The 21,531-nt window shown below is 42.1% G+C and overlaps 3 protein-coding genes across 10 annotated transcripts; 2 read left to right on the plus strand and 1 right to left on the minus strand.

Annotated features, from left to right (window-relative positions):
• Nucleotides 1-13: 13 nt before the first annotated feature.
• Nucleotides 14-1,566, plus strand: TMEM141 (transmembrane protein 141). Of its 3 annotated transcripts, none has more exons than XM_081010740.1 (2): nucleotides 14-90; nucleotides 875-1,566. In XM_081010740.1, the coding sequence occupies exon 2, from the start codon at nucleotides 947-949 to the stop codon at nucleotides 1,337-1,339; it is 393 nt and encodes a 130-aa protein (XP_080866866.1). In that variant the 5' UTR covers nucleotides 14-90; nucleotides 875-946; the 3' UTR covers nucleotides 1,340-1,566. The 3 variants fall into 3 exon arrangements, with proteins under 3 accessions (XP_080866866.1, XP_080866867.1, XP_080866865.1); XM_081010741.1 differs by having other exon boundaries at nucleotides 40-99; XM_081010739.1 differs by lacking the exon at nucleotides 14-90 and adding an exon at nucleotides 305-441.
• A 544-nt stretch (nucleotides 1,567-2,110) lies between these two features.
• Nucleotides 2,111-13,095, minus strand: YIPF1 (Yip1 domain family member 1). Of its 6 annotated transcripts, none has more exons than XM_081010704.1 (10): nucleotides 12,929-13,095; nucleotides 9,920-9,994; nucleotides 8,945-9,108; nucleotides 7,844-7,924; nucleotides 7,097-7,184; nucleotides 6,879-6,995; nucleotides 6,091-6,257; nucleotides 4,756-4,938; nucleotides 4,055-4,152; nucleotides 2,111-3,152 (listed from the first exon to the last, which is right to left on the minus strand). In XM_081010704.1, exons 2-9 carry the CDS (start codon nucleotides 9,948-9,950, stop codon nucleotides 4,060-4,062), a joined length of 924 nt encoding a protein of 307 aa, XP_080866830.1. In that variant the 5' UTR covers nucleotides 9,951-9,994; nucleotides 12,929-13,095; the 3' UTR covers nucleotides 2,111-3,152; nucleotides 4,055-4,059. The 6 variants fall into 6 exon arrangements, with proteins under 6 accessions (XP_080866830.1, XP_080866829.1, XP_080866828.1 ...); XM_081010703.1 differs by lacking the exon at nucleotides 12,929-13,095 and adding an exon at nucleotides 12,002-12,130; XM_081010702.1 differs by lacking the exon at nucleotides 12,929-13,095 and adding an exon at nucleotides 11,588-11,728.
• Nucleotides 13,096-13,242: 147 nt separating this feature from the next.
• On the plus strand, nucleotides 13,243-21,314 carry DIO1 (iodothyronine deiodinase 1). Its single transcript, XM_081010717.1, has 4 exons — nucleotides 13,243-13,673; nucleotides 15,590-15,733; nucleotides 16,594-16,793; nucleotides 17,904-21,314. Exons 1-4 carry the CDS (start codon nucleotides 13,343-13,345, stop codon nucleotides 17,967-17,969), a joined length of 741 nt encoding a protein of 246 aa, XP_080866843.1. The 5' UTR covers nucleotides 13,243-13,342; the 3' UTR covers nucleotides 17,970-21,314.
• The last annotated feature ends 217 nt before the right edge of the window (nucleotides 21,315-21,531 follow it).

Raw genomic sequence — 21,531 nt, forward strand, 5'->3', positions numbered from 1 at the left:
CGCGTCCGTCGTCGGTGTGGCGCTTCAGTCAACCATTCTCTAAGCGGAAGTTTACTTTCTTACGGAGTCCCGGCAGAAAAGGGGGAGGAAGTAAGTGAGGTGTGCCTGTGTTTTCTTTGTGCAGATTTCCGATATATTTTAAAATGTATTTTGTGTTTTTTTAAAAAAAAATAATCATTAAATATTTAATATATACAATATAGTATTTTAAAATATCCAGTATATAATGTTGATGGCATCCGTCCCTCTCGAGAGACAATAGAAGAGCGCAAGCCTGGGCAGTGTGCATGGAGGTGCTGGGCTGCTTAGATGACAAGACCCCCCCTCTCGGCCTCGCTTTCCTTCGTCTCGAGAGACAATGGCGTGCTCCTCCGGTGGTGAAGACAATAGCAGCACCAAAGTGACCTTCCCAGGGCACAAGTCTGAGGAGCGTTTATGGAGGTCCTGGGCTGCTCAGAAAACACAACTACCCTCTCGGGCCTCGCTGATGTGGTCCAAAGGAAAGCAAAACAGTACATTTGACACCAGGGTGGCTGCAGGAGTTGACGGAAGGAGGTCTACAAGGCACCGTCCAACCATCTTAGGAACTCCGCTCCTGATTTGTCCCGCAAGGGAGCGGACAGAGATTATTCCTCAAGGTTTACTCCCAGCAGGAGGAATGCAGTTTGGTTTCAGCACACAGAATATGATAGTAGAGCAAGTCTACTGCCAGATGGATGGAAAAACAATTAAGGTTTATTGGAACTTCTTAGTTTCCCATGTCTCTACTGATTAGCAATAAATCTTTGAGTGAACCATGCAGATGAAAAATAAGCTTTTGAAAAATATGTGATTGCTAATGGTCTTCTCTCTGAACTCTTATTTCTCATTTTAGCACCTCAGAGGATCTCAGGGGCCCAAGGCACAGGTGGAGGAGGGAGTGTGCAGCTTGGAGTCTGCAGTAGAGATGGTGAACGTGGGGTTGTCTCGTGTGGACGAAGCGGTGGCAGCCAAGCACCCGGGGCTACAAGAATATACTGCCTGCCAGTCTTATGCATTCATGAAGGGCATGGGGGCATTTATTGCAGTCTCCGGGATGGCTTTTGGTCTTCAAAAATTCATCCGGAAGCTTCACTACCCACTCCAGTGGAACATCCTGCTCTCCTTTGTTGCAGGTTCAGTTGCAAGCTATACAGTGACTCGATGGGAAACACAGAGGTGTTCTGACTTATGGATCTTTCTGGAGAGCAAACAACCCAGTGTCCCAGATGTAGCCAAAGAGAAAGTGCCCCATTTGGACCCCCAGAAGGAGACAGAAGCCGGTGCAAAAAGGAACAAGTATGGAGATGTCATGGACTAGCCTGAAAATCCTATTGCAGAAATTTAACGCATTTGGCTCATGGAGTCAACCCATTAAATTCGGGGGGAGGGGGATGGATGGAGGCAGAGCAAATGACGCTACACAACATTTCAAAGACATCTGAAGCAGCCCAGTATCAGGAAGTTTTTAATGTTTGGCGTTTTTATTTGTACTGGAAACCCAGCCAGATGGGCAGGGTATAAATAATAAAATGATGGTGGTGGTGATGATGATTTATTTCACTATAACCCCCCCTTAACTTCCCCACTAGTTCTGATATGGCAATGATAAGGCTATAGTATTAGCAGTGAATGTCCAATTTCTTGTTTAATACGAGCCCAGTCTGCGACCTTCATGTACTGGTTCTGTCACCCTTAAAGGTAAAGGGACCCTTGACCATTATGTCCAGTCGTGGCAGACTCTGGGGTTGTGGCACTCATCTCGCTTTATTGGCCGAGGGAACCGGCGTACAGCTTCCGGGTCGTGTGGCCAGCATGACTAAGCCGCTTCTGGCGAACCAGAGCAGTGCACGGAAACACCGTTTACCTTCCCGCCGGAGCGGTACCTATTTATCTACTTGAACTTTTGACGTGCTTTCGAACTGCTAGGTTGACTGTCACCCTTGCAGTCAACAAATAGTGGTTGCTTCACCTGGTCTCATGGGTGGGCTGGCCCTGGTATATATAGTTGCATGCCACCCCAATCTCTGAGCAGTGCAAAATCCCAAGGGTTCCATGCACTTTTGGAAATGAGACACAGCAGAGACTGTGATGTCTTTATGATATATGGTTTATTTACACATATATACAACCTGAGCCTATGATGGAAGGGCTCACAGCAGACCCCCCAAAAGGGTCTTCTCTCATAGTCACAGCCTTGGATTCAGACAGACATCAAACATTGCTCTCCCACCCACCTCGCTGTCTCTCCAGCTTACAGTTTTCCTAACTCCTCTTCTCTAAACTCTGGCTTTATCTGTTGAAGGAGAGAAGGCCCGCCTTTTGCCAATCTAGCACAACAAGCACTTTGATCCCTGGTCCTCTTAATGGCCCATCGCCCAGGATGCTAGCCTGGCTTAATTAGCTTTTGACACTTGCTGCATCCTGGAATCAGAAGTGTCTAGCACTCAGCTTAACATACAAGCCTTGATTAAATCTTACACCTGCTGGGTCCAGGGATTATAGAGGGCTGGGATCCACAAACTCATAAAAATATTATGGTTTGTATCCAATGCTAGTCCCACTTAGAGTAGACGTTCTGAAATGAATGAACATGACTAACTTGGGTCCACTAATTTAAATTGGTCTTTTCTGAGCAAAACTTGGTCAGCTATAACTATGTTTGTATGCATATGCTCCCATCCTCCCCCAAAAATCCTGTGGATGCTGATGATGTATTATAAATACAGCAAAATATACAGGCTTTTGGGAAGAAATATTTAGAAATGGTGGCATTTTGGGTCAATTTTATTTGATGACAAAACAAGAATTATACAGAAGATTAAAAAAATAATAAATTATTAGGGTTTAAATCTACCGCTGAAATTTTTAGGATTCAAATCTCCAGGTGAAATTGATTCCACTGAACTGAAACCTTTTTTTATCTTTTGCTTCAACAGAGCAGAATTTCAGCTAAGTCCATTACTAGTTGATCATTCAAGGGTGAGGTACTATGAATTTAGATGGTTCTGCTGATGTGTCATTAAGAACTTTTGGCTTTCGCTGATGCTTCTTTTCAGATCTTTGGGGTTTTCTTTTTTTCAATATGGGAAAGCCCCAATAAAGCAATATCCCACAGATGAAGAAATATATATCTGAGGAGGGAAAGACAAGCAAGCTAGTATTATGAATCTAAAATGCAGAATGCTGAAGGCATCACGTTCTAGAGCATCTTTGCTACTGTCTACACAATTTGTCCAGAATAAAAAACTTAGAAAGGAGAGCAAAACCTGTAAACTTGCATTTGTCCTTGTTCTGAAGCACTTCTTAGTTTCGTTGCAGTTTTGTTAATGTGTTTTAATTGTACAGATACGTTGCAAAGGTCCATTTTTATTTTAATAGAACATATTCAGATTTTGGATGTGGGCCCTCATGTATTCCAGTTCTAATTCTAATCTGTAGAAATACTCATCTGGTAACAAAAAATGATCATATCCATGAAATGCACCCAGAAGGATACAGATAAGCACTGAAGCAAGCCTGTTAGCTAATTAAACATGACTGCCTCTGTATGCTATCATGTAAAGAACTGTCAGATGTACTTTGTCTAAATGGGAGGGTGGGGAGTGATAAGTGGGTTTACAGCATTTCCTCACATTTCACTGTGACCAAGAATCATCACAAGATACTATGCAGTTGTGAGCAAAATTGATTTTTAAGGTTCAGGGCTACTAGGGGCATTTTGCCTCTATCCTACTGGTATCTCCAGGCTCATATATTGAGTTTTCCCCGCATAGGTGAGTTGCTGAAATTCATTCATGATGGCGAGGGGAATTAAAAGGCTGCTTAATTTGTCCAGCAGTGCCACACTTGCCTTGTGCAGGGTGTCATCACAGCTGCTGTGGCACAAGCACAGCATGAAAGGATGTAATTAGAAGACCCACCTGAGAACCCAAGCACACTTAACATAGAATTCGACCCAACAAGCATCACTGCTTAAATTGAAGCGAGTTATAGCAAGACCACCAACATAGGGCGAAACTTTTGAAATGCTTACCTTTGTTACTGTGCCTTCATTGCTCTTATTGTTACATTTTGTGGAAGTGAAGTAGTTGGCATAACAACATCCAGTTCAGGGGCATCAAAAAAGTATGCCTACATTATTGGAGAAGGTGAGAAGAAGGGACAGTAGTATATTACGAATATCACAGGTTAACCTTTATACTGTACTTTTTACATTTGTATTGCTTATGTGGGCAGGGAAGATGTAATACAACCATTAGCTTTACCACTGGATTTTAAAAGATGACTGCAATACCGACTATATTGATTTAGTGAACAAATGAAACAAAAACAGATTATAGCATCAATTAATTATATGAAAGTTACCAAAACTAAAATTTCCAGGGTAAATAAGCCAAAAAAGTTTACACAAGCAAGCAAGTGCTCAAGGCATGGGATTTAAGCATCTTCAACATACTGGTTTTATACCCTACTCCAATATAGGAACACTTAGCCACTTACAACAGCTTTTAAGCCAGTCACTGATAGGCATTTGTAGACATGACTTGGTACAGAAATCCTATTTTTAAAATGCTACCCATTTCTAGAGTTATTTACAGTAAGTACAAACACATTTATTTGTGAGGATTGCAGATTTTCTCCATGAGTAAAGGTCTCCATAGGTGAAGCTTTTAACTGTTCATGAAAACTGACCTAAGAAAAAACTATTGAAAAGTTAGGAAACAACTGTCATACCAAGCAACCAACAGCAAGCAAGGCATTGAGAAGTACCACAGTCACAATTGTAGCCACTGCAATCCTTCGGTTGTCATCTCTAACAGCAGGCCAAAATGTCATCACTAAGACAGATCCTGAAAGGCACAAGGCAAATACCACCAAAACCCATCTGAGAGCTTTCTGTGGAATAATCCACAATATCTGTAAAGAAAAAGAAAGGAAATGCAGTTCTAGTTTTTGCTGATTTGAATCAGATAAAACCTTACAGAAACAGACTTTTCTGGATTTTAATGAGAAAATTAGTAAGAGCACCCACAAACGGTTTCTATATATAACCAATGTCTTGAACTAAATACTGAGTAAAGTTATAAATTGGCTGCTCTTCAAGACTGTGGCCCACAATACAGTACACAATGATGCATATGTAATGAGCAGTAAGGTAAAGGTAAAGGGACCCCTGACCATTAGGTCCAGTCATGACGGTCTCTGGGGTTGCGGCGCTCATCTTGCTTTATTGGCCGAGGGAGCTGGCGTACAGCTTCTGGGTCATGTGGCTAGCATGACTAAGCCGCTTATGGAGAACCAGAGCAGCACACGTAAACGCCGTTTACCTTCCCGCTGGAGCGGTACCTATTTATCTACTTGCACTTTGACGTGCTTTCAAACTGCTAGGTTGGCAGGAGCAGGGACTGAGCAACGGGAGCTCACCCCATTGTGGGGATTCGAACCACTGACCTTCTGATCAGCAAGTCCTAGGCTCTGTGGTTTAACCCACAGCGCCACCCGTGTCCCTGTAGTGAACAGTAGGCAATGGCTGTTTCCAGGAAAATACTCTGCATTGCTACTATCCAAAGTCCACCATCAATCCCTCCCTTCCTTCAACAAGTTAAGATACTGATGATACTCGATACACTTTTTTTTTGTTTCATTTGTCAACTAAGGGGGTCTCAAAAAAAAGGATCTGTCAAAAGATTTCAACAGCATCTCAGATGGCACCCATGTTCAAGCATCAGCCCTACAGAAAAGCATTCCTCAGTGTAGCCACTTGAAACAGCATAGTGCATGGAATCCATGTGCATAACAGCTGGAGGGAACAGCAAGAAGCATCCCTTCCTTAGTTCAGATTAAATTATGAATGCACATTTCTGCAACTTAGGGCAAATCTCAGTGAATTTTGTCCAGTATTTCCAAGGTGAATTAAGCAGGCCATGCATGGATTTCTCATCTAAACATCCCATATAAAATGTCAACAATCTGTATTGATCTGTTTATATTATAAAAAAATCAAAACAATTTATTCAGCACTTCCTCAAGACTCTTCATATACTCAGGAATTCTTTATATTCAACTTACCGCTGTTGGAATATAAATGAAAAGTGAATAGCCATAAACGCACACAATCTCAAGAAATGAGTAGGATACAATGTTCACAACTTTACTGTTTCTCCACATAAGAAATCCCCAGAGAGCTAGAGGAACTAGCCAAGCATATGCATAGATGGCTGTAGCAGCTATGGACACTGTAAAGAGATTTATTTCAGCATTCAAAATCACAGCAAAATAATCAAAGCTATCACATCATAGAAATACTGAACTCAAAGGATGTAAATTAAAACTACATAACAGTTGGCTGCATTACTCTGTGTTTGATTGATAATCATCTGGCAGCAGTTAGCCTTTTGAAATCAGGTCTCACGGGCTGCCCTGGGCTGCATATTGACACACCTTAAAATATGCCTCTGTTATCTCTGTCACTCAGTAAGAGAAATGGAACACTGAATTAGGCTGCCAAAGTTACAGAGCCTCTATAACTCAACACCCATACATAACTAAGAACAATTACCTGATACATGCATTCTCTTATGGTCACCCAGATCTGCCTGGCTGCTCCCTAAGCCATTCCTGTCTTCACTTGCCTAAGCTCTCAGTCTAGGTCAGGCAATATTATACACACCATATCTACAGCCTCTTCCTTGCTTCTAGATTGGTGAGGAACTTAGTATCTTGAACTGCCATGTACTTCAGAACAAAACCTTTTATATGGTGGCTAACTATCTTAAATTTCTCCTTCTGTTATCTTAGCTAGAACAGTGAACCACCAGGAATTCAAATGTATTTGGAATACAGCTTTTAACACAAACCTTTTCGGAATTCAGGCACATAATGGAAATCAGGTTTGCCCAGATGGATGAAAAATTTTGAAAGGTTGCCACTGATAGCAATGGCAAAGACTAACGTGGCACATATCCAAAAGGGACCTTAATGGAAACAAAAGCAAAAGATCATTTATTCTGACTGACTGACCCAGTGTTGGAAAAAACTGAAGTTCTTTCATGACAATTTTAGCATTTGCACGTACCATAAAGATCTGGATTACTTCGAATATACAGCCTTACAAAGTTTTTCCCTGGTACTGGAAAAACAGAACCTTTGATTCTGTCAAGGACCTAATAAAAGTAATACAAAACATTTGACTGAAGATAAATGATTTTTATTAAATTATTTAATTAAATTATTGTGACATCTGAACTAGATAATTGCTTTGAGTGTTTGAAATGGCACAGTTGTCTGGATATCCCCTCTGTATTTTCTTCTTGCTTCAGTTGTAAGAATGGTTTGCCTATCCCTCCGCCCCACCTACTTCTTATATTGTTATATTGATGCATAACACTTGTCCTATTATTTCCATAGTTAACATCCACAGTTAAGCTGCTATTGAATTTTGATGACTCAGCACACAGTAGTAAAGGGTGCAAGCATGCGGCACTTTGAATAACAGGTTGCATTTGTGGACAGAACTCCAGAGACTGAAGTGCACAGCAAACTCTGCTCATAATTATTATAACAGTGCTACCAAAGTAGTAATCACGCATGCATTGATTGGTATTGACAATTTCAAGTGGCAGGGAGCAAGAGGCCAGATACATTTTCAAAAAGAATGAATCATTTGTACTTTTTTTGTTTGGAGACCTATGAATATGGAAACATGATGAACTCTGAACAGCTGCAGATAGTATCTACTACCAGCTCTGCTATGCACAAAAAAGCAAGCTGAAGATCACTTGCGCATGGTGCCTTAATAGAGACATTACTGCAAATTACAAACCTGGTATGTATCAACATCAAAAAATGTTTGGTAATACTCAAATGTCCAGAATGGGGCACTTTTCTTCTGTCCGGCAAGCAACTGAAATTTTAGAAGAAGAGAAAAAGATTGCTAATTCAGTATTAGCGGGTCATTTTAACAGGCAGGTCTTTTTAACTCATAGGAATTGCAAATATATTTGAGCAAAGTGGGAAAAGACATTTCAACTTGGAAGAAGAATTTTCAGCAAAATGTATGTCAAATATATTATTGTTACCACCCTGCTAATTCTTCAAGCCCATCTGTCTGAAACAGTGTGTGTGGTATTGTCAGGCCACCGGCCACAAGTTCAGACAACCTGGTACCAACCCCGTGTCCTTCAGTCAACTCTAGCCACTCCACTCAGGAAGTATCTATTTCATCACTGCCTGTTATATGTGCTATATATAATATCTTCCAATTTGCAGTCCTGTGGGAAAGCCACACACAGCACTACAGAGGATTCACACACCTCTGGTTAAAGCGGGGAAAGTATTGCCACTGAACAAATCTTCCAGTGGCTAGAAAGAAAGAAATTCAATAGAAAGCAATTCAGTAAAAGGGCACCAACAAGCCATGTAGAACAGTTTTCACAGGGAATATTCTGAAGTTAATTATTTTTCTTCAATATCTGCTTACATATACAAGTGCCCCAAACCATTAATGTAGTGCTTACCACCTGAGATTGTAACAAGTACGAGAGCACTTTCACAAACCAGCTCAGGGCTAACAGAAAAAACAGCAAGTGAATAATGATAACAAAAAAGCTCTCCTATCCCCATTCCAACCTACACCCCATGAGATATCTTCCAATACTGTGCCTACTTCTCTAGGAAGGCTAGGAACCCATCCAACACCCTGTCTGGGGTATTAAACTTCTCAGGAATACAATCTTTTTGCTACAGAGCAGCCTGACCAAGGACTATCCTATGTTTTCTCCTTCTCACAGATGACTACCCCGAGTGGCTTCTGCTGCTATTTACACACAACATATTCCATTTATTTAAAATAGCTGTTGTACTAATTAAAAGCTTGAGGAGGAAAATCAGTTTGTCAGAAAACATCTTTACATTGTCCTCTAACCTCAGTCTTATCAGAATCATCTGTCCCCAATAGCTCATCATCCTCCTCTCTCCCAGAATCTTGCAGATGTCCATGCTTTGTTTTTGGTTTCTCAGCTGGTTCATCAATGCTTATTGTGACAGCATCCGGATTTGCTGCCAACAAATTGGCTGCATCATCAAATTCTGAAAGACAAGTCATTCCAATGAAGTTTAGATTTGCACATTGCTAACTGTCAGGGCATGCAACTGTATGAAATTAGTAGGGCTCTCCCATCATTATGTTGCAAAGCTTGTGTTGGCGCTCAGTTAAAAAGATTTTGTTTTTTCCGAGTAAGATGTGCTACTGGTCTACCTCCTGCACACTAGCTGATGGCAGACCTGAATCTATACCCTAGGGTTGAGTTCACTAGACAGAAAGGCTATTTGAACTAGTGCATATTGAAAGGGGAGCAGCACAGAAACATAAATCAATAGGTGCAGGAGACAAATTAATACTAATGGTATAAACCCACACACATTTTAAGTAATTAGAACTGCAGTAGACTGCCAGAACAGAAACAGTTCACATCTACTGCAATTTTCACAATGGCAAGCTCCAAAAAGAGTCACTCCTCCTACTTGTCTGCTGTAACTGTCGGCTTTCTATACATTTGAACCAGTGGCATACTACCTAACTGTAGGAACTGTAACTGGGCTTTCAGTCCTAATTAGAATAAGCACCTAGCAAACTGGCAGAACTTTAAGCTATTACTTAATGCACTCTTCATGCGCAAAACGCTCTATCACTTTTCCCATAATATTCCCATTATGTAGAGACAACTGAGCTCAGTTCCATAACTGATAAACGTTGCTTTTAAAACTATCAGCAGTAATGTTGAGCTCACAAAACTGTGCATTATGAAACATGGATTAATTATATGTGGTATTAATGCAATGGCCCCATGCACATACTGCAGAATAATTCAGAGATTTTAAGTGTAATTTTATAAGTTACCATGAAACTTTAGGTCATCCACAGTTGCCATTCATGCACCAATGTCCCAACGAAGTGCTCAGAAGTGAAAAATAGCTTGAAAACATGAAGCAGGTTAAATACAATTTCAGATTAAAAATGGAACTCTATTATTCACATATTGACAAAACTGAATCACAGAGCTCTGGAATCTATGAAACATCCTGGAAATCTGAAGAAACCTTCAGATAGACTCCCAACAAGATTAGTCCACTTCATCCAGATTACTACAAGCAATAAGGAGAATGATATAAATACAGATATAACGGGCAGAATTATTATTATTTACTAAATTTCTATACCGCCCTTCATCCGAGGATCGCAAATAAACGGCTCAGGCAGACTATAACAGGGGAAAAGGAAAGCAATCCCTCCTTACTACAGCTTTTTAAATAGAAACATACAAGCCAACTAACCTGGGTGCAAATACCTTTCTGGCAATTAATATAATAAACTAGATTACAAAAAGCAAACTCAAAAGTCTAGGGCCTGAATCACACAAACAAAAAAGCAACCTGATGTCTGCTAGAAATTCAAATGTGATTCCTAATGTTCTTTTTAAATAATATATTGTCATCTTTGCCTTGTGCAAGGCAACAAAAAGTCACAAACACACAGGATGAAGGCTGCACTGTATCTGTACGCATGTCAAACGCCCTACAAATCTGCACCACTGCCAATGATTCTCTTCAGTGATTTACTGTGGTATGGTGAAAAGTTGCCAGATCCATACAGTGGCGGTTGCCCTGGATGGCTGTCTTACTATGTGGTCACAGCCCGAGAGGTACCGTTACGGTAGCATTAGCCCCCCAGTATCTTTCCTGGTCCTCTTGCTGCTTCTTACACCACATACACAAAATCTAGGGGCACTTCCTCAGAAGCAGTTTCGTGCTGCTTTATCTTTCAAGTCCTAAGGTTGCTGACGGAATATCCTACTGGAAATCTGTAGTGGTCAAGGTATGGGAAAGCAGGCAGGCAGGTATTCTGGCCACTGCAGTCTTCCAGCAGGGGAAGAAAAAACTACCCAGTGCCTAACAGCCCCCCCCCCCCAAAATACCCAACCCTGAAGTGCTTTTGGGGAACCCATGAAGCTAACTTCCAAGCAAATACGCTTTTATTACATGGAGACTGAAGACGTAGCAAGAGACAAGCCTTGATGTAACCAGGAGCCTTGCGCTCGTTACCTATCTATGTGTCAGCCCAAAATCACTTCCCGGTTCCATGCAAATCACCGCCGCTTCCATATTTAATGCCATAAAGGTGGCTGCGAGGGAGAAAACCCACCCTTGGCACTGCTAAGGCGGTTGAAGGACACGAAGGAGGGACCCATCTGTATTAAGAGATGGTTCTGATGGCGGGAAGAGAGGGGCAGCAGCCATCGCTTCCCTTCCCTGTGGTCCTATTTGGGCGCAATGAATAAGCCCCCGGCTGCATCATTCGAACGTGGGGTCTGCGCACCAGGGAGCCGGCAAGGGGGTGGTGTTCCACCCGCGCAGACACGGGTCTTTCGCTTTCCTTTCCCCCTAACGTGTGAAGCCTCCCTTTGGGCCAGGCCGCAGGATGGACCCTCTCCCTCCCTCCCACCCACCCACTCCACGAGGCGGCGCCGCGGCCACTACCTCCCGGTGCCAAAAAAGGGACGCTACGTACCGAGGGCCTGTGTTGCCGGAAACGGCAAGGGCTCGGCGGCTGCTTTAACTTCTCTCCTCCTTAAAGAGACAGGGCGCCCTTTAAGAGGCCCGAGCCGACCGGCGCGTCTCTCTGTCGCTCTCCTGTCCCCTCCCTTTAAAGAGAAAGCGAGCAGCGCCTCCAGTTGGCACCGGGCGCCTTATAAAGGCCAGCAGATTTGTCGCGGCAGGTGAGATTAGGGGTGCGGAAGCTTGTGCCGCAATAAATGTAACTGTTAACCTTCCAAGCTGCAGCTCTGCCTTTTGCAGAGCTGCTTGTAAAGGACAAACTGCAATCCTATGCATGCTCCCTTGGGAGTAAGCTCCAAGGGCTGCCTGCCTGCAGGTTCTTGAACTGGTTACTCATTCAAACAGCCTCTTTCCCTCCTTCTCGCACCATGATTTCAAGAACCCCGTTCTCTGCTCCGATGGGCAGCGCAGCACCGCCTTCACACGACCCTCCTTAATGATCTCGCTAGGAAGATTTCAGCCCCTGAAGGCGGAACAAACTGTTACATCTTCCCTTCAAGTGAAGAAGAAACACTCCCTCCAAAAGAGATGTGTGGGAACTGAGCAGGGCGACGCCGATAAACAGGTTTGTTTTCTTCCCGGCAGCTCCTTCGTCTTTCACAACCGTGTTATTCAGAGACGCAATAGACCAAACTCTACCTGTTGCTTAATCTTTATGCTTGTTGGATTGCCCAGCTGTTAAAAGTAAACAGAAGTCCTCCGCTGCCACACAGCCTCAAGCATTCTGCTTTCATATGTGAAATGGGAGCAGGCAGTGGTGTAGCGTGGGGGGTGCAGGGGGGGGCGGCCGCACCGGGCGCAACATCTGGGGGGGGCGCGCTCGCACTCGCAGCTCTCTGCCCCTACCTGGCTCACTCTCTCACTGCAGTGCTGGCTGTGCGAATCCGATCCGAGCCGCTGGGTCGCCGCCCACTGTGGAGGGGGTGGGTGCCAGGCGTGCGGTGCGGAGAGAGAGCGAGGGACTATCTGGGGGAGGGACAGTGCAGCGGCCGCCCAGCGCAGTGCTGAGCGCAGGAGAGAACCACACCAGACCAGACCAGGCAGCAGCAAGAAGAAGCTGGCAGCGGCGGCAGGTTAGGGGTTAGGGGGCGCAAATTACTTGCCTTGCCCCGGGTTAGGGGGCGCAAATTACTTGCCTTGCCCCGGGTGCTGACAACCCACGCTACGCCACTGGGAGCAGTGGCTGTTGTGAGAGCAAGTGCAGCAGCGTACATGCACAATACAAATAGCAACAGGACATTAAAGGGAGATGGGAATTATCCATACTGCTGATATGCACAAAGGCCACACTTACTTTTTAAAAGATGTCAAGTGGTGGTGGGGAGGTCAGGAATTCTGATTTAAAAACAAACAAAAAATTTAATTCCTGTTCATATTCCTCAGTTCAAACAAATTAGATCGTTCTAAAAAGTGATCCTGGTTCTGAATCCTCCAGCAGTAATAATTGGTGCACCGAAATACTATTGGAACAAGTACAAACCCTACAGCACAGGAGAAGGGATACACCCTTGATTCCTGGAAACTGCAAATTATTTATTCTGATTAACATTTCAGTTACCGTAACCTTTAGAATGGCAGTTGGCAGTTGGTGAGCCAATAGCAGAAGTCTTGCATATGCATGTTCAAAAGCTAAGCTACTTCATCTACTTTCCCCCTCTTTCCCCCTTTCTCTACTTTGCACAACACAGCCGTCTCTCATTCTGGCAAGATGTTCAAAATCAGGACATTGGTGCAAAAGTTCTGGATTCTCTTTGAAGTGTGCTTCTTTACGGCTGTTGGTAAAATCTGCTTGATCTTATTCCCAGCTACCGCGAAGAGATATATTTTGAAACAAGGGGGAAAGAGCAGCATGGCAAGAAACCCCAATTTCGACTATGAAAACTGGGGTCCAACTTTCTTCAGTTTCCAGTACTTACTCTTCGTCTTGAAAGTCAGATGGCAAAGGCTAGAAGACGAAGTGTCTCAAGGCTGTCCTGCTCCCAACACCCCTCTAGTAGATTTTAGAGGGGAAATACGTCACATACTGGACTTCATGCATGGTAAGTTGAATATTTTTAAAGGTCTCCTGGTATTTATGAACACAAACTGCCATTTGGCAACTCATTTCAAAACATGGTTTCTGATTCTGTACTGTTAGCTTATCGTGAACCATGGTTTGACAATTTAGACATCACATTAAACAATAATTAAGTGGGTGGGTGTGCAGCCTGAATTGAACCAGAACATATTTAGAAAATTGAGGAAGGTTACAAAAGGCACAAAACAACTCAGGCCAGATGTAACTATCTGGAATTAACTGTGAACAAATTGGGTGGTGAAATGGCAAGGTCATGTGCATATTAATGACTTGAGAAGAACTTCAGTAAGTAAGCAGCAGATCTCAGACTCTCTTCTCCCTGGTCAGATCCAGACCATACATTCAAAGCACATAACTTCCCTCAAAGAATTATGGGGACTGGTAAGGGTGTAAGGAATTGTAGTTCTGGCAAGAGGGAGAAGAGAAAATGACAGTTTCCGGTAACCATGTGCTTTGAAAATGCATTGAATTTCTTTTAAGTACATGATGTGGGTCTAGAAAAGAGACAGTGATTACTAAAGCTCCAGGTTGCCCAAATGTACTGTCAGGACAAAGAACAAACACAAAACACACTTTGCTCTCTCTCTTACAACATACTCTTCAATCATTAAGCTGCACTTTATAAGTAACTGCAAAGTCTTTAAAATGCACAGAAAAGTCAAAGCATGCATATGCGCATTCTCAAAACTTACACTGTATGGTCTGTGCGTTCTTGGTTGTTGAGTATGACTGAGGCAAAATGTGTTTTGGAATAAGAACCAAAGAAAGATATTTCATAGACTGTCATGAAAGGGTGATACTGTTATGTACAGTGGTACCTCGGGTTAAGTATTTAATTCATTCCGGAGGTCCGTTCTTAACCTGAAACTGTTCTTAACCTGAAGCACCACTTTAGCCTATGGGGCCTCCCGCTGCCACCGCGCCTCCGGAGCATGATTTCTGTTCTCATCCTGAAGCAAAGTTCTTAACCCGAGGTACTATTTCTGGGTTAGCAGAGTCTGTAACCTGAAGCATATGTAACCCGAGGTACCACTGTACTGAAGTTCTCACCCTGGGCCAGCAGGGGGATACTATAGATAGTTTTCACTCAGGTCCATATAATCAAATAAGGAATTGAAAGTGACGGTCAGTGATTGGATAGTTACAGAAAGTTGTTACTGTTGCGTTGTAGTGGAACTCTACATAAGCAGGCTGGCTGAACCCTTCAGTTCAGTTCTGTTCTGGGCTGTGAATAAACAAGAGCTGTTTGAAGAATCACTGTGTCGTCTGATATGTTCACCCACAACTTAACAGATACCATGAAGATCATAATGGCTAGCTAAGTCAGCAGAGCATGAAACACTTAATCTCAGGGTCATGGGTTCAAGCCTCACATTGGTGAAAAGATTCCTGCATTTCTGGGGCTGGACTAGATGACCCTTGTGGTCCTTTCCAACTCTTCAGTTATATGATTCTATGAGGTTGTAGGTGGCCCATTTGAGATGCAGGATAAATGGAAGCACCCTTAGCATACTGGAAAATGTATGTGTGGAATCTGGCATAGAGCTAAGGCAATTGTTCCATCTCCTTCTCCTCCCCTTCCCCCATTAAATGCATTCTATGAGTTTCCCTAACCCAATGGAACAGATTTGAGGAGGCTGCAGGGTGTGCACAGAGGAGCAGAGGAAGTCCCATTGTGCAAGCAGAAATCCTTGCTGTAATGGGATACATTAGTAGAATGCCATCCTGCTTGTCTCCCAAGGTTTGAGTTCCCATAGGATCAAATGTTAGATGTCCTGCGTACAAGGAATGTGGAAGAATTATTGACTGGTACTTTTTAAGGAAAACACTATAATTCTAGTTTCATTACACTTTGAAGACTGCTTATGTCTGTTGCAGGAACGAGGCCTTTGGTCTTGGCATTTGGAAGCTGTACCTGACCTTCATTTATGTTCAAATTTGGCAAATTCAAGAAGCTCGTCGAAGACTTCAGATTTGCAGCAGATTTCCTTATAATCTACATTGAAGAAGCTCATGCCTCAGGTAAAGTAAGATTACTATGGGTAATTTCTACACACATTCACACATCCCTCTCTATCCTCTATCCAGTCAAGCAAAAACACTCAAGAAGGGTACAAATCAGGGCTGGTGAGGAGCATGGCTGAGGAGGGTATATCACTTGGGGATAGTTTTAAGGGTAAGATAGAGAGGCCTGCAAGGCCACATTTGCCCTCACCCCTGGGCCTCAGGTGCCCCATTACTGTCATAGCATATAGACAGTAACTACACTACTATAGCATATTTTAAATTCAGGAACAGGGAACAAGTGATCCTCCAGATGTTGTTGGATTCCTACTCCCATCAGCCATAGCCAGCCATGGACAATGGTCAGGGATGATGGGAGTTGTAATCCAACAATATTTGGAAGGTCACAGATTTCCTGTATCTGTTTTAATTGTTAATTTCTTAAAAGGGATTAGAAGATGCAAGAAAGTGCTTGTATGCCTCTAAATATGTTAACCTTTTGGTCTCAGTATTGAAAATCAAAACAAATGCTTCAAAACTAGGGTGCTTGGTTAGCCACATCAATTTTAAAAATGAGGACTTAAATACTTTGGGTGGTATTCAACTAAGTTTCACTGAGAATGCACCCACTGAAATTAATAAACATGGCAAAGTTAGGTTCAATAATTTTAATAGATCTACTCCGAATAAAACTTAAGTTGAATACCACCTTTTGCCAAGTTTGCCTCATTTATAAATCAGTAAAAACTGGATTAAAATATAAATTTTATTATCCAACTTAATACTCCAACATACAATTCTACAATTCTGAAGGTTATTAATAAATGTTGCTATGACTAGATGCTATATGATTAGCCTAATCATGCTGTTTGCTTTAGATGGATGGGCTTTTAAGAACAATATTGCCATTAAAAGTCATCAAACCCTCCAAGAGCGTATCCAGGCTGCACAGGTCCTACTGAAAGAGAATCCCTCATGTCCAGTGGTTGTAGACACAATGGAGAACCTAAGCAGTTCCAAGTATGCAGCTCTACCAGAAAGGCTTTATGTCCTTCAAAAAGGAAATATTATCTACAAGGTAATAAAAATGTTATTAGTTTGGTAGGACCCTTGCGTTCAGCACAGCATGTATCGCAACATGATAGTTGGTCTGGGTAGCCAGAGTGCCTTAGATCATATTATTAAGAAAAGGTACGGAATAATTCCTACCCTGGTGTGAGTCAACCAAGAACCTTCTCATGAAAGTGGAGACTACATCCATTTCATTGTCTTCTTTTAGAGTTAACTTGGAATCCGCCTTGACTTAGCAGGCCTCCTGAATTTACCTACCTGTTTCTAAATGTCATTAACTTTACCAAGATTCAATTCTATGAGAACTGCAACTTGAATCTCCTTAAAGAGAAAGAGATACAGTAGTCTACTGCAGGGGTAACCTGCGTAGTGCCTTCAAGAAAAGACTCCAGAAGTTTTACTCCAGCAGTTTTAGCCCAACAAAATCTGGAGGGCACCCTGTTAGCTACGCTGGCAACTACATTGTGTTTCTTTCTCGTGCTTGTATAGTTGCAAAATATGCATTACATATAAATATGTGCAAGGAAATGTGTGAAGGAAATCAGGTTTGGAGGGTTGCCATTCTGAGCTGAGCAGACTAGAGATAAAGAGGTGTTTAACCCTCTTCCACCTTAAGGTTTCCAAACCTAGTTCCTTTCCCCCTTGCCCTGTGGGATTCCATGTACTTGTCGAACAAGCACCTGGGACCTTGTGGGAGAAAAAGCAGTTTGGGAGTGACTTGAACCTGAAGGAAATGCTGCAGGAGCGCGATGTGTTTGCTTATCTGTTCAGAACAACAGCCTGCTTTTCTTAACAAAAAAACACAGCATGCATTTATTTAGTTCCTTGAATTTATTTCTCACCCTTTCTCCCAGTGTAATCACTTGTGTAATTTTGCCTCTCATCTCACATGAGATGGAAAACAATAATTTAGTTGGGAGATACAGTATTTGTATAATTGCAAACCATTTTGAATTCTATTTTTGACATCTAATTGTTAAATAATTAGCTGGTGCCAAATATTGTCTCACTAAATACTTTTCATGAAGATGAGGAATATCTGTAATTAATTGCATCACTTTTGTACAACCTGCATCCTCCTCCCTAGAAATTGCTCATAATGGTATTTCTTTTACAGGGTGGAGTGGGACCCTGGAATTATCACCCAGAAGAAGTACGTGAAGTCTTGGAAAAACTGCTTTAGAACTATAAAACAGGCCTAATAACAATCTCATATGTGAACAATACAGTAACGTCATAGTCTGTTGATTAAAGGCTACATACAACCCATGAAGTCATCCCACTAGTGCATGGACTTCTGCCTGCCCAATAGAACTTCCCCTCCCTTTTCTACCCGATAATATTTTGAGGGGGTTGCTCTGCCCTCTGGATCAGATTGGAGGGAGAAGGATGTTGGGAGAGGAAGTTCTAGTGTGCATGCAAGTCTTTGTGCTAACAGGAAAACTTCTTTGGATACAACCAATTCTTACTTTATTTTATAGATTTATTGAGAAATGATAATATAAAGAATAAACATGAAAAGCAGAGCCATCATACTCCATCAACATAAATCCTTGCATCTGATGAGCGGTGGTCTTAAGATAGCAAAATTTCTTGACACGAGGGAGACAGAAAGTTCAACACAACAGAGTCAGACAAGTATGAAATAAAGTCCCACCAAACTGTAAAAAAAAGGTATAGATCTTCTGCACCTTGGGAAACTCATGGTTTGTGTGTTATCTTCTCCACAAATGTCCACATGGATACAACCAATTTTTAAAGGTATTCATATTCATTTAGAAGAGATTTATAATATATACAAAGGAAAAAATCCAATTTAGTAGGAACGAGGAAAACTGGCAGACTGTTAGAAAGCAATCATTAGTCTTCAATATAAGGAGCGCAAATACACACACTAAATTAAGCATCTAAATAACTGAAGTGCAGCCTGCAAGTGTTGCAAATATCAATCATTGTGGCCTAAGTAACATATGAAAACAGCAGTCCCATAGTAATTTGAGAAACAGCTGTATAAAGATGGCTCCATGGAACAAGCAATTAATGTGAAGTGGCTCACCGGACACTTCCAATGATCTCCCATCCCTGACAACACTACATAACAAAACAAAAAACTGTTGTGGTGCAGTGCATGGCAGGTGGCTCCACATGAAGGAATTGCCACATTAAACAGCCTGTATGCCAGGGGTGGGGGATCCTTGGCCTGCGGGTCTCTCCCAAACATTAGCTATTCAGCTGGAAACAGCTAAGATGAAAGGAGGTTTTTGGATTGTGCAGCTGCACTTGCAGCTGCTTCCTCTGCTAGAATGGACTATTTCTTCAGGAGATCAGATTATCTTTCTCAGTCAAAACAGAGCAGTGGTATGGGTAGCATGTCTAACGTTTGTAATGTTTATTCAAGGAGGTTATAGAAAATTTCTGAGATATTGTAATGGTTTGTTAGTCTTGTTTCTATTAATATTTGTTTATGATGGTCATAGCTTAAAACAAGGGGCTGTGACCTGATTTACAAAAAAAAAATATTAACAGAAACAATATACTAAATTATTATGATCAAACTGTCTCATACCATCATTACAGGTTTGCTGTTTTTAAGTGTCATCGTTTGATATTGTGGTTGTCAAAAGGAGCAAAGGAGAAACACCAACTACAGAATGCTGGATGGTGGTGGTTGCATTGGTGAAAGACGGAGGCTTATTCCATAACTGATCGCTTTCAGCTCTTTGTTTTCTAAGGCTGTATTAGATAGATAATATGCAGGAGAGATTTTGATGCCAGAAGATTCCTGAATATTTATCCAACTCAGACCATTGCTAGAACAAATGCCTTGGAAGGAATACTGTAATTTTAGGTGGATCTGTCCAGCTAGCAATGTTAGTGTACTAGTTAGTTGCTAGTGTGCAATTATAGCACACTATTTGTTGTTGTTGGTGGCGCTGTGGGTTAAACCACAGAGCCTAGGACTTGCTGATCAAAAGGTCGGCGGTTCGAATCCCCGAGACGGGGTGAGCGCCCGTTGTTCAGTCCCAGCTCCTGCCAACCTAGCAGTTTGAAAGCACGTCAAAGTGCAAGTAGATAAATAGGTACCGCTCCGGCGGGAAGGTAAATGGCGTTTCCGTGCGCTGCTCTGGTTCGCCAGAAGCAGCTTAATCATGCTGGCCACATGACCCAGAAGCTGTACGCCGGCTCCCTTGGCCAATAAAGTGAGATGAGCATTGCAACCCCAGAGTCGGTCACGACTGGACCTAATGGTCAGGGGTCCCTTTACCTTTATTTGTTGTTGTTAACACTACCTATGAATCTGGCTTCTTAAGATATTATAAGCGTTCCCAAGTATACAAATGTACCTGTTGAGATTATTTTACATTTGGCTTAAAAAAGCAAACTGGGAACCCCATGCCATATAGCATGCTTGGTTGAACATGCTGCCTTAGCCTGATATGACCTGGACTCCAACAATATGTTGAGGGCCACAGGTTCTCCATCCTTGCCATATTTACCGAAATACACTTGAAATTCTTCCCAGTTTCAAAAGCAGTATGGCATGTGATGTGAAAAGCTACTCTTTGAGAAACTGCAAGCTCAGAGGCCCTTTGTGTATCTGAGACTAGTCATATGGTCCTTTTGATCCTAAATATTGCTTATCTGGGTCTTGCTTGGCCTACATCCAACCATGACGATATGTTCTGTGCATACAATAGAACAGCCATGATGGAGTAAAATGGACATTGTACCATGTCTGGCTCTTTCCTGTGAAAGCTGCTTGAATCTGAGTGCACATTTTTGCTGTTTTCAGTCAAGGCTTCCAGTGACTTGGCATTCTGCAGAGTGGCAGAAAAGCAACCACATCACCTAAACAAAGTGAGAGCCTAATGTCTTGGCAAACTGATGCTGGTAGTGTGTCAAAGCTCCCTTCATGAAGAAACACTTGTACAACAGGGTCCCGTTTGTTCATCTTTCTTCCTTCTCCCATATGGATTATGGTAATACATAGTCCATGTTTATGGGAGTCTGTCCATACAAACAGTAAAACTGAAAGAAAAAAAAATTAATGGAAAGATCCAGCCCCATAGTCCCTTTACTGATTGATATAAAAGGCATGCTCAGTTCTTCTACATCTTTTATTTGGGGAGGGGAAGGTTGCACAGTTTATGGTTTTATCCTTTCCTGCTGCTTTCCACCTTCACAATCTGATCCACAGGATCTGGTCTATTGCTGTATGCTTGGGAACTATGAATTTCATTGCTCTAATATGCTAGGAACGTAGAATTATTTACAACAGATCGATTGGAGAGAGATAGCTGTTATGTTATTCACTTGGATTGATTGCTTTGTCAGTGCATGACATTTGTTAATCAATATGCAAATCATATCCAATGGCTAAATATTTAATCGTATTTTGTATTCATTACTATATATTCTATTTTCTATATGCATTCTGTATCATTTATAATTCTATTTCACATCATCTCCAATTGTTCATCTCTATTATTGTTTATATATCAATAAACCAAGTAATTAGCTTCAGTTACATTCAGCAGTTTGTGGTTTTTCTTGGGTGTTTGTAATTTACTCCCTGTCTCCTTGGGTTGCTATCCTGAGCAAAATCGAACCTTGACTGGGATCCAATGGATGTAAGTGCATTGGCCAGGGTTTTGCATGGTGTGCTCTGATGTTGATTTGATCTTTCTTTCAAGAAGCTTGAACTTCACATACTCATAAAAGGGGTTATCAAAACTGTCAGGGAT

Source organism: Podarcis pityusensis (assembly GCF_964106645.2).
Source record: "Podarcis pityusensis genome assembly, chromosome: 6".
NCBI lineage: Eukaryota > Metazoa > Chordata > Lepidosauria > Squamata > Lacertidae > Podarcis > Podarcis pityusensis.

Excerpts from the sequence above, each read along its gene's own strand:
- YIPF1 (XM_081010704.1), bottom strand. The coding sequence starts at position 9,950 with ATGGCAACTGTGGATGACCTAAAGTTTCATG. Across the intron at positions 7,925-8,944 it reads ATGATTCTGATAAGACTGAG|TTGCTTGCCGGACAGAAGAA; the intron begins GTTAGAGGACAA and ends CTAAAATTTCAG. Across the intron at positions 6,996-7,096 it reads AAGTAATCCAGATCTTTATG|GTCCCTTTTGGATATGTGCC; the intron begins GTACGTGCAAAT and ends GTTTCCATTAAG.